The sequence below is a fragment of the Lactuca virosa genome, chromosome 4 (genome assembly GCF_052849685.1).
Source record: "Lactuca virosa cultivar CGN04683 chromosome 4, Lactuca_virosa_CGN04683_v6, whole genome shotgun sequence".
Classification (NCBI taxonomy): Eukaryota; Viridiplantae; Streptophyta; class Magnoliopsida; order Asterales; family Asteraceae; genus Lactuca; species Lactuca virosa.
The window spans coordinates 182,121,881-182,134,196 of record NC_136429.1 but is presented as its reverse complement, the minus strand read 5'-3'; the positions used below and the strand labels follow the sequence as shown (position 1 = coordinate 182,134,196).

Sequence of the window (12,316 nt, the reverse complement as noted above, 5' to 3'; positions counted from 1 at the left end):
TTGGACCTGTAAAACATGCGATGAATATGGTACAGGTCGATGAAGCAGTTGCTATCTAGTGGTTTAGATGAGATACATCGTCTTCGTCTTCGTCTTCGTAAGACTATATAACTCAATGAACATGTGACAAACACAAAACCTCATGTTAGGGAAAGATTTTCACATATTACACGATATATAGAAAAGCTGACATTTCAGTTTTGATGTCCTGACTTAGAGATGAAATTGGAGGGGAGAACCAATGGAAATAATATCATATGGATTAGGATAAAAGATTTGAAAAAGATTATGCTTCTTAAAATTCCGGTCCAACGGGTCCGAAAACAAGAACCGGCAAACCGAAACGGTAAAAAACCGGAACCAATATAGTGTAAAACCAGTAACCAATAACCGGCCCTGACAACATAAAACCAGTATCCAAAATATTATCTTTCTGGTCCACCGGTTTAGATGCTCGCCCCTAAAATCATAATCATTTGTGCACAACTTGGAAATTATCCAAAATATTAGCATTTTCTTCTAAAAATGGTAATACCTAACCTCTAACTGATTAAGTCTACCAGATACAATCTACAACTACATAAACTCAAAACAAATTCAACAAATTGAAGTATTTCATTTTAAGAAGCATATACATATGCCAATATATCAATCCTTTCGTATACGCACACATGACACATTATAAACACCAAAAACCAAAAAAACCAAATCCAACATTATAATTCTAAAGTTCGTCATAAAAATTCTTATAACCATCATCCACACGAACATCTTCAACTTTAGTAAGCGAAACCAATTTCGCCATTGCCATTTTCATCATTTCAGACGCTTTATCCCCAAACATAGCATTCGATATATCAACAACTCCTGGATTTTGCGCATTAAACACCGAGTAAAACATCGCATCTTCAAACCCACTATTCATACAATAATGCAACAACCCTTTTGGGAACACAAACACATCACCTTCCTTCAAAACGCTTTGAAAAAGTTTACTATCCGTATCAATAAACCCAACAATCACAACGCCTTTTACCACAAACATCATTTCACTCGATCTTGGGTGCGTGTGAGGCATCACTAACCCATCAACTTCTAAATCAGTTCTACCCGTTGATAACCCTAAAGTGTTGAGCCCCGGGAACTCAGAAGCAGTGACTAGGGTAACAGACGAGCGTAGGAACGTGTCGATGCTACCTTGGTGGCTTAATTGTAAATTTTTGAAATCTGATGTTGTAATGTTTGATGGGTTTTTGCAAGGGAAGCCATTGATGAACATGGTTCTATGAGAGGAGGTGTCGGTTGGGCACATGTCTTGGAGGTTATCACCGTTTGTGGGAGAAATATAGAAGTTGATTAACAAGGGAATGGCAATGGTGAAGAGAAGATTTAAGTTTGACATTTTTTTTGGAGTTTATTAGGCTTTCTTCTTTTTGGAATGGGAAATTTGGGTACTTATATATGTTATGTTGCATCTAAGGGAAGAAACACTCTGAGTTTGGAGTTAGCTTTACTACTAGTCTTCATGTTGGATTAAGTTTCAAGAATGTGTGTATTGCAATCAAGAAAGATATCATGTTGTTATCCTAATCATATGCAACAAATGGGCTCCATCCACAAGTTTTTTTTTTATAACTAAGGATGTCAAAATAAAAAAATGTTTCTTTATCGATCCTAGTTTCTTTCTTATATGTTTGTGCTTTTCATACAATATATACCTACTTATTTCCCCCCATTTTTAAATTTACTATCATATGCTACATGTCATCTATGGAAGCAGAGAGAGTCTCTCTGTGACTCGGGTAGAGGTACGACTTTCTAACCCCCATTTATCACATTCCTATGGGATTTGAGTATTGTTAATGAGCATGTGAATTCAATAATGGAGTAAGGTATAGATATATTGGTGTTTTTTGTGACTTAATACAGATAAAACGACTTAATAGAATCAGATATATCAAAAAAAGGTTGATACAGTAAGCAAATCTTGGTTTAAATGAAATGGAAATACATTGTCTGGACAATTATGAAAAAGTGGGAATTAAAAGTTCAAATCTTGTCAGTTAAGGCTCAATCAGACCATTCTTGAGATCATTTGTGTCTGAAAGTATCTCAGATATGAACTTTATCAAAGAACAAAGTCCACCCAAGAAGTTATGATCTATAACCCCTTTTCCTTCTTCAACATGTGCAAAATCGATGAGTTTGACTTCTGGATTTGAAGTCAACCCCTTTTCAAACATGAAAAGTAACGAACAAGCATAGAAATGGTACATAGTTTGATCCTCAAACCATGCTTTCAATTCCAACAACTGTGACAAAATCCCATTCTCTCCACCATAAACAGAAGCTGCCAAAGAACAATCCGGTTTTGATTCCGATTCCGATCCCGATTCCAATTCCGATTCCAGGTTAGATGAAACAAATTTCATAAGAAACAGTCTAACATCATCTGGTCCAGCTTTACGCATCACATCTCTCTCTGGTTTATAAAACCCTAATTCATCACCTATAAAGACTCGAAGCCCCGAAAGTCTGTATCCAAGTGAAACACTTGTGCTTTGTCTGTCTTTCTTCAAGCATTTTGTAATGTATTCTTCAGAAGCTTCTGGGGCCCACGTTCTGGCCCCGATTTTGATGTCCATTAGAGAGGGTGACAAGCGAGATGAAACAAGATCTTGTAAGATTATGTGAGGGTGTTCGACTCCAGTTGATGCTTTCATGATTTTGGTGCCATAAAAGATAGGGAAGAACTTACGGATTTTTTCTGGGATTTGAGTGTTGGAAGAGAAGGATTCATAGAAGGAAACTTCTTCTGTTCCACGTTTTCCATCTTGGAGTGGCTTGTAGAAACGACCTGAATCATCTACAAGAGGACCGAGTTTACCAGCTCCTGCCGCGTGTCCTGCAACTTGGTGATCTGGGATCTTGAACATGTTGAAGAACTGGAGAGAAAATTAAGATTTTGTTTTGAGATATTGAAAAAAAAGTTGAATGTTGAATTAGTATTGAAACAAATTGCAAGTTGTAATAGCGTTTGGAAGGTCCACTACACAAAGAGAATGAGAACATATGCTTCATAAAACTTTTTAGGTGGCCAACTGTTTATCTAGTCGACATACATCAGGATCTGAAATTCTGAATTCAACTTTAGGTTTACAGTCAAAGTTGCCATGAAATTATATGAATGTTGCCATGAAATTATGTTTATAGTCGTATTTCAAAACATGTAATTCATGTTTTTCATCTCTTGGTTGATTGCATGTAAAAGTTTCGCCTATTTCATGTGCTTCTGAAGATCTTACAGTACTTTATGATCAAAACAACAGTTATAACTTATAAGAACGTAATCAATTTGACTCAGACATATAGTCGAACATATGGTGTGCATTACGCTGATCGTCCATTAACGTTATATAAGACTGATCGATAATCGATTGCCCCCCTAAAAAACTCATAGACAACATAAAGATGAGAAATCCATCGATTTCTACACAAACTCCAACTCTAAAAGAGAAATATAACGTCAAATTATGTTTATTCTACAATGCACGAACGAAACCCCAATCAACGATATTTTCGGGAATTAATCAACACCAATGGATGTGAAATCAAACGCCGAATTCAATTAACTACGAATTAAACATATTAAGCATTGAATGCAGTATAGAAAATAGGGGAAAATTGTTGATTAATTACCTAAAGAATAAAGAATTCTTTTCTTGCGAGGTTTGATAGAGATGGAGAGAGAATGTGAATGGATTTGGATGAACGGTAGCAAAGACGCAAACAGGTACAAGCTCGTTGATTCAGAATACCCTCCTTTGATGTATTCTGTACAACTTGATGAACAGTACAAGTACCAAGTCTATATTCTCCCACATAACATAACATCTTATTTTCGTTTTCCACATTTTCAGCATTTTTTTTAACTTTTATAACATATTTGATCCTTTATTTTTATTTTATGGTCCCTTACTTTTTCATTTTACACTTTTGGCCGTCGACATTTAGAATATCATTTACTACTTTGGTCACCTACTTTCCATTTTTACAGTTTTAACCCTTCTTTTGTTATGATTTTGGTTACCTTACAACGATTTTTTTTTTATTAGGAATTTGATCACTCATTTTTTCTTTATGGTCCCTCGCTTCTTCTAATACATTTTTGGCGAGGATTTTTAATATCTATTAAGGATTTGGTCCCATTTTTCTTTTAACATCTTAACCCAATTTCAGTTTTTATTAGGATTTTAGGTCAAATTTCTTTTAAAAAATTTCCTTGATCTATTTAAAACTTTCGTTTTATATATTCTTTAAAATTTGATTTTTATAAAACATAATTTTTTACAACAGTACTTTATACGAAATGTTTTTATAAAGTAGTTTTTTTACGATTTTTTTTTGACATGATATGAAAATATTGAATTGTCTCTAACTTAGAGCGTGTTTGGCAAAAATAGCTGGTAACAGGTAGCTAGTAGCGGGTAACGGGTAGCTTCTAGCTGGTAAAGTTTTATTAAACGTTACGTGAAGTAGCATTTGGATTTGAAGGATTTTGTTTAAACTAAACGCTAGAAGCTTGTAATGTCAAACGAGACTTTCTGTTCACAACAGAACGTTTTGTCAAACGCTAGAAGTTAGAAGCTTTCAAACACTTCCAAACGCGTCGTACCGAACACGCCCTTAGCATGATAGAAAAACAAATTCACCCCTAATGTAGTTGTGGATATAATTAATTGTCATATTCAATAAAGTATTTAACCTTTTGTTGTGTGTAAAGAAATATAGTACTTATTAATTTTTATTAAATTTAAAATGATGTAAAAAAATATAGTACTTATTAAATTTAAATTGAACATTAGATACAAATATAAAATGACAAAATTACATAAGTGGTCATTGTGGTTTACAAAATAGATCAACTTTAGTCCTTATGATGAATTGTTTGTATAGATGGTCTTTGTGATTTTAAAATGTTGTAAAGATGGTCATTTTAACTAACGGTGTTAACTTTTCCAGTTAAGCTCCTTGTGAAATGACATATATGTCATTCGTGTCATATGGACAATTTATGTAATTTGTTCATGTCACAGGGACCATTTATGTAATTTTGTCTATTATTTATTAACTTCTTATTTGATTTTATTTATATGTTTTTAATTTTCTTGATGTTTTGTTTAAATATAATGTTTAATATTTTTTATATTTTTTTTGCTTATATTTGTTGATGTTTTTTGTTCAAATAAATTTCTTAAATTTTTTGACGTTTATTCGAGTACATTTATTAATGTTTTTTTATGTTTTGTTCGAATACATTTTTAATGTCTTTTTTTTACTTTTTGTTTTTTTATAGGGAAATTGAGTAATCTAACCATTTTTTTATTGTATTTTATAAAAAATAACCACTTTTTTTTAAATAACCACTTAGTCAACAATGTATACATTTCGGACCGTATTATTAAACGTGTCAAATCCGGCTCGGTACTTTGGTCCGCCAGTCCAAGACATCCATTTCGTACTATGTTTTGGACTTCTCCGTGTCAGGCTATTCCAACTTCAAAAAATATATTCTACCGGTGAAGAGCTCAAACATTTATGGATATGTGTCAATTGTTTGTATGATTATATGTGATTATATGTTCAAAATAAAGTTGAAGTGTTTTTTGTATGATTATATGTGATTATTTTGAAATAATTTGTTTTGCTTCAGTTTCGATGGTTAATTGTGATTAATTGGAATTAATCACATATAGTTATAAAAAATCGAAGCAAAACGAATTATTTCTAATCTGTACTACTGTAAAAAAATAACTCCAATTAATCAAAATTAACCTCCGAAAGACCAAAACCGAATAAAAATAAATTATTTCCAATTAATCACATATATCATACAAAAACACTTCTACTTTATTTTGAACATATAATCATACAAAAAGTTGACACATACCCACAAATCTTAGAGCTTTTCACCGGTAGAAAACATTTTTCAAACTTAGAGTAGCCCGGAACAGAGAAATCCAAACATAGTACAATATGGTGTTTTTTGACAGGGGGACCACCACAATATGGGGTCAGATCTAACCCGTTTAATAACATGGCATGAAATGTATGAATTCCGGACTAAATAGTTATTTTTCAAAAAAAAAAAAGGTAGTTATTTTAAAAATAATTACAATACAAAAATGGTTAGATTACTCAATATCCCTATAAAAAAAAACAAAACGTAAAAAATATATATTGAAAATGTTAAAAATGTATTTGAACAAAACATAAAAAAAAATTATTCAAACAAAACATAAAAAAAAATAAAAATAAAAATAAAAATAATACATGTATCCGAATAAAACGTCACAAAATTGAAGGAATTTATTTGAACAGAAAAACCAAAAAGATATAAGCGAAAAAAATTGAACATTATATTCGAAAAAAAAGTCAAAAAAATTTAATTAATAAAAAATATAAATAAATAAAATATAAAGATAATAAATAATAGATAAAATTACATAAATGTTCCATATGGCTTGAACAAATTACATAAATGGTCCTTATGACGGGATGGGTAAATGTGTCATTTAACAAAGAACTTAACTGAAAAATTGAACACCGTTAGCCAAAAGGACCGTCTTTGCAACATTTTGAAACCACATGGGCCATCTATGCAAACAATTCATCATAAGGACTAAAACTGATCTATTCTGTCAACCACAAGGATCATTTATGTAACTTTGTCTATAAAATACTTAAATAACATGGTTCATCGTTAATCTAGGGTCGCACTCGAACATGTGAGGGTCTAACTCCTAGTTCATAAATAAATTACACATACAAATGTTAAATTTTAAAATACATATTATAAAAATAATTTTAGAAATTTGTGGAAAATATTTATTGTTATATTAAAATATTGTTATCAAATAAGAACTAGTTATCCGTAATTAGACTTTATATTAAATAGTCAGATATTTTAATAAATTATAAATTATAAATAAATAATGTTCTATTAATTTCAAAAGTTTAAATTAACCAAAAATATATTAATTATGTATAGATACATATAATCTGGATAGTTGCATATGTTTGTGTTTTGTTTTCTATTTTTTAGTAATTTTAATTTGTATAACATAACTAAATGTATTAAATCAAAAATCATTACTAATATATTAAGGGGAAAATACAAATCTAGCCATAATTGCTAATTACTTATCAAATAATAGCAAAAAAAACCTCTTAACCAAAAATAGCCCACAAAAGAGTAGTCAACCTATAGTTGACAACAGTCAACAGCAGTTGACTACGGTCAACGGGCGTTAACTACTCTTTTGTGGTAATTCGCCTACTGTTTCGTGTTTTGTATAATTTTTTTTTTTCATTTCTAAGATACAAAACGTAGGTTTTTTAAAACCTACGGTTTCCTCTCGTTTTAGCTACGGTTTCCCAAACCGTAGCCTAAGGTTTTGGGAAAAAAAATTCGTTTTTTTTTTTTTTTTTTTTTTTTTTTTTTTTTTTTTAAAGTCTATTGTTTTGAATTCTCAAAAAATTTTAACAAAATAATTGTTAAAATAAATCTACATCTTATAAACACTCTTTTTAATACTTTATATCACAAAAAAAAGAATTAAAACCGTAGTTTTTTTAACAAAACAGTAGATTAAACCCCAAAACAGTAGACTTTAAAAAAAAAAAAAACCATATTTTTTTCCCAAAACCGTAGGCTACGTTTTGGGAAACCGTAGCTAAAACGAGAGGAAACTGTAGGTTTAAAAAACCTACGGTTTTGTATCTTAGAAATGAAAAAAAAAATATAATACAAAACACGAGACAGTAGACGAATTGGCGAAACAGTAGACGAATATAGAAACCTACGGTTTCGTGGGCTATATTTGAACATTTACTAATTTTTAGCTAAAAATTGATAATCATTTCCTTAATTTGGCTAGATTAGTAATTGACCCATATATTAAACCACTAATCATTTACATGTTAATCACTTTTCCCCACCATTCTATTTCATTGACATATATCATGAAATATATATATATATATATATATATATATATATATATATATATATATATATATATATATATATATAAACATTTAACCTTAAATGCTGAATTTTAAGAAGTATAACCCTTAAAACATTATATACAACAAGTTTATGCATTAAAAAGTCATGAATCTTATTTTAGTAAACGGGATAATGTCATAAAAAGCCTTAAGTTTTTCAGAAATTTGCGGTTTTTACCCTTTGAGAGAATTTTGGTTCGTTTATACCGCAAACTTGTAATTTTTTTTTCGGTTTTACCCTTCTAGCCGGTAACATGCATAGGAGGAATGCCACGTGTATGCTGACTGGGTCGAATTTGCTGACGTGTCAGCCACTATGCGCTGACTGTTGCGGTTCTTCTTTCTTTCTCGTTTTACCTTGATTTAAAATCTAAAAAATGTCACTCTTCTTTCTCTCACAAGAAAACGCTAGCGGGCCACCTACACAACGGATCACCACCATCGTCGTTGTTGTGGTTTGACATTATAGTCGGCTGCATCCCATTTGTGGTTACCAATGTTCCATCTTATTAGTGTTCCAAGTTCTATGGCTGGAGATTGGCTATTTAATAACTGGTAATCTTTGGTCACCACAACCACATAAACCATATCGATTGCATTCCTCACAAACGCTTTTCCCTTCACCACATCTATCTCTATCTCTCTCGAGCTAGAAATCATATAGAAAACACTAGAACCATACCTGATTACTACCGACATCGCCACTATCCACCTCTATCACCACCGCCGGAGCACCTCTCCATCATCTCTAGAGATTTGAAGAAAGTAAGTAACAATTCTAAATTATTTACTTTTATTTTTATTCTTTACTGATTGTGATTCAATAGTATGAATTGTTTTTAGCTATAGGTTTTGATTTTTTTTCTAGAAAAAATGGATGCTAAAGCATATGAGCTTTATTGGAGAAGACTTGATAAAATCCTACTAGAGGTATCTACACCCACCCTTGCCAACATTTCTCTCTTCTCTCTCTCTTTGATACTCGGTACTATCATCAAAATGATTTTTCTATTGGCAGATGTAATTTTGACTTCAGGTAAGGTAAGTTTTGCTTTTGTTGTTTAATTTTGTTTTTTGATATCGATATTGGTACACTAGGTTTTTATTTTAGAAAAGAAATTGGTTTTAACTTTTGAAACCCCAGGGAAGGTTATGTTGTTTAATTTTGTTTTTTGTGATTTTGAACCAATTTGTTGTTTGATTTTGTCATTTTCAGGTTTTCTTTCAAGAAATAGTGTGAGTCTCAAGAAAATAGATCCAAAGATATTTTACAATATGGAGATCATTGTAAGTTGCTATACTGCACATCCTGATGATGATTTCCATTATGAACGTCATCTCCATCATCTGTTAACAAAACCAGCAACACCACTCTCCCCTCTTTCTTCCCTACGGTGACCTCCACTAACACTCATGTGCCGCCATTGCTTTTCCTCTCTACCAAGAACGCAACTTTCGCTGCTTTTACTTTTAGCCAAGGTTTACTTCGGTGAGGGGGAGGGGGTTTGAGTTGTTTTTCCGAGATGGGTTTTTATTTATCAGCCTTCGCTTCGCTGGAACCACTATTGTACAAGATTACTCAATGATTATATCTTTTGTGAAAACCCTTTCTATTTCCCCTTTAATAAACCTAGCTGTCACCACCATTGCCACTCACATCGTTCTCTCAAAAAGCCTAAACTCAATAGTGGAATTCTTTTGGGTTCTATTGTTGCTCATAGTCGATGCTCCTTTCTCCTCTTACATTTTGGTGGTATTAGATTTACCGAAATTCGCCAAGTTTTGTTACATCTCTAATTTTTGTTTTCGCTTTCATTATCAAGTTTCAGGTTTGGACTTCATTGCCCCCATCACACAAATAATTTTGTTGAAGATATTTATTTATACGATTTTTTATGGCTATTAAAAGCTAATTAGCTTCCTTCTTGATCTGCATCAAGGATTTGGGATCTTCAGATTTATAGTGTGGATTTGTTGGAGCATTCAAATAAAGGCTAATATTGCATTTTCAAATGGTATCTACTTCTTCTTGCTTGCTAATTTCAGCTAATTAACTATGGAATTGGATCTACTGACATTTTGTCTTGATAACATTTTACTCATTATGTATTTTTAGTTAGATTTAATCAATGTTTTACCTGATATTTCTCGAATTCTGAAGATATGAATGGTTATGTTTCTTTGTTTGACACTAATTATTACATTATTGTTTATAGTGGGTGGGTCTACCATTCTTCTTCCAGCCTATCACTCTCGATGCCAACCTTCTCTTGTGTTTTTCCGGATGTAGTGGTAATTTTCCAGGTATATTAATTTATAACTTTTGATTTTGCTTTTGCTTTTGTTTTTTCGCCTTTGTGTTTTCCCCATTCTTGATTTTTGACTTTTGGTAATTTTAACTTCAAACTTTTTGGAAAAGAAAATGTTGCAATTTTATCTAATATTGATGGTACAATTCTTGATTTTATGTAGAGTTTGCTTGAAAATAATCAATAGAAATAATCAATAGATAGAGTTAGTATTTGTTGATTTTGTTTACCTTTTTCCTTGGTTTTATGATTATGATTTGGTTTTTGATTGCATGTAAATGTGGATGTTTGTGTATGTGCATTTAACTATATTTGTACATGGTTGTGGAAGGGGAGTGTGAATATTGCAGGGATTAGCGGAGGGGTATATTGGTCATTTGGAAGAAAACAATGAAATGGTGTGCATATGACTGTATATGTGTGTTGTTGTGGTAGAGTAGTGTGGCAAAGTCTTTATGTTTTCTATGGTACATTCTTCTGCAAGTTCTAACCTAAACTTTTGAGCATGTTGTTATTTCTAAATTTATGCGATTGTTTTCCATACATGTTTCTATTTCTGCATTATTTATTTATATATGGATCCTTTATTATCAAAAATGATGTTTGGTTGCTAATATACGATTGAAAGTTTAAAAGAAACAATGGAAGTTTTAAATGTGGTATAATATCAGTATGTATGTTGTTCTTTCTATTTTTAATTATAACCTCAAAGAAACAACCACTGATGGATTTGCTAAAAGGAATTGCATTTCTCTAAACATTAATGATATTATTTGGTTTTTGTAGCAAGTCACTTGGTCTATGTATCTTTGAAATGGTATATTGCTACTTGAAAGTTATACATGTGGTAATTAGTTCTCTCATTTGTAGCCTGTTTTGACTCAAATGATGCAGCCTGTGTTTTGACTATGAAAACTTGTGGGTTTTTTTTTTTTTTTTTTTTTTTTTTATTTTTTATTTTTTATTTTTTATTCTAAAGGTGAAATGGGGTTTTCGTTTGTTTATTCAAATGATGTTTTGTTTGTATTTCTATCTCAAAGCATCGTATTAATGTTTTACAACTAAATTCAAACTAATCATCAACATTAGTGTTTGATAGCTTTTTTGGGTTTAAAATGATATCATTCTATTTGTTGGGGTTAATATATGTTTTAATGGGATTTGTTTAATTCTTTTTGGTTGGGTTTAAAGTATGAGGCATGAAAATTGTATGCATAATGTATTGCCATTGATCAAAGCTCTATAAAATGAAAGAGAAGTATATTTTGTATTAAAAATAAATTTTCCTTTTTGCTTATGGGTTTGATCCATACAGTTTGTGATTATGGTATTATAAAGTTTATCATTCATGTTACAAAAAGAGAAAATTTATTTCTCAAAGTATCTCTTTGTATCGGTAGGTGAAGAAAAAGAGTCGGTAGAGGTATTCTTTAGAATCGAAGAGTTTGTGATTTTTTTTTCTGTCTTCTTAGGCATCTGAAACAACTCAAGAAGTAATATGTATAATTATGATTTTTACTTTTATGTTCAAGTTATTAAACGTTTTTAATAAATAGTTGTGAGATTTGTTTACTATGTTGCATCATATAGTCATATTTTTATTTGGTTTATTTTAATTTCGTTCTTTTATTCAAAGACACTTAAATGTAGCTCGCTTTAGAATCTTAAGATACATAAAAGACAAAAATACCCTTACTTAAACATGAAACCTTTACTCCATATACACATACACATACACAATTACACACAAACAAAAAAGCTACTGAATAGCTTGAAAACATCTATATAGAATCTTTTATAAATAATTTTGAGACTTTATTACGAAACACATGTATATAAAAGTCTCAAAATAAATTGTTTAAGTAAAATAAAATGATTTTTTGATTGAATTTGACGTCCACTATTAAACACCTTATATATAACTCTACATTTATATT

General features: G+C 31.0%; 1 protein-coding gene, 1 long non-coding RNA gene and 1 pseudogene across 14 annotated transcripts; 1 reads left to right on the top strand and 2 right to left on the bottom strand.

Moving 5' to 3' along the window:
- Positions 1–596: 596 nt before the first annotated feature.
- Positions 597–1,423, bottom strand: LOC145168642 (RmlC-like cupins superfamily protein). Its single transcript, XM_079087403.1, has one exon. The coding sequence runs from the start codon at positions 1,400–1,402 to the stop codon at positions 725–727; it is 678 nt and encodes a 225-aa protein (XP_078943529.1). The 5' UTR covers positions 1,403–1,423; the 3' UTR covers positions 597–724.
- A 532-nt stretch (positions 1,424–1,955) lies between these two features.
- LOC145107794 (inositol polyphosphate multikinase beta pseudogene) lies at positions 1,956–3,872 on the bottom strand (annotated as a pseudogene). The gene is made up of 2 exons (XR_013707982.1): positions 3,700–3,872; positions 1,956–2,945 (listed from the first exon to the last, which is right to left on the bottom strand). The product of XR_013707982.1 is annotated as an inositol polyphosphate multikinase beta pseudogene (transcript).
- Positions 3,873–8,471: 4,599 nt separating this feature from the next.
- On the top strand, positions 8,472–10,922 carry LOC145107792 (uncharacterized). 12 transcript variants are annotated; one of them, XR_013707980.1, is made up of 5 exons: positions 8,475–8,835; positions 8,939–9,000; positions 9,089–9,111; positions 9,287–10,085; positions 10,287–10,922. It is a non-coding gene; the product is annotated as an uncharacterized LOC145107792 (long non-coding RNA). The 12 variants fall into 12 exon arrangements; XR_013707977.1 differs by having other exon boundaries at positions 8,473–8,835; positions 9,089–10,085; XR_013707979.1 differs by having other exon boundaries at positions 8,473–8,835; positions 8,914–9,000; positions 9,089–10,085.
- Positions 10,923–12,316: the final 1,394 nt, after the last annotated feature.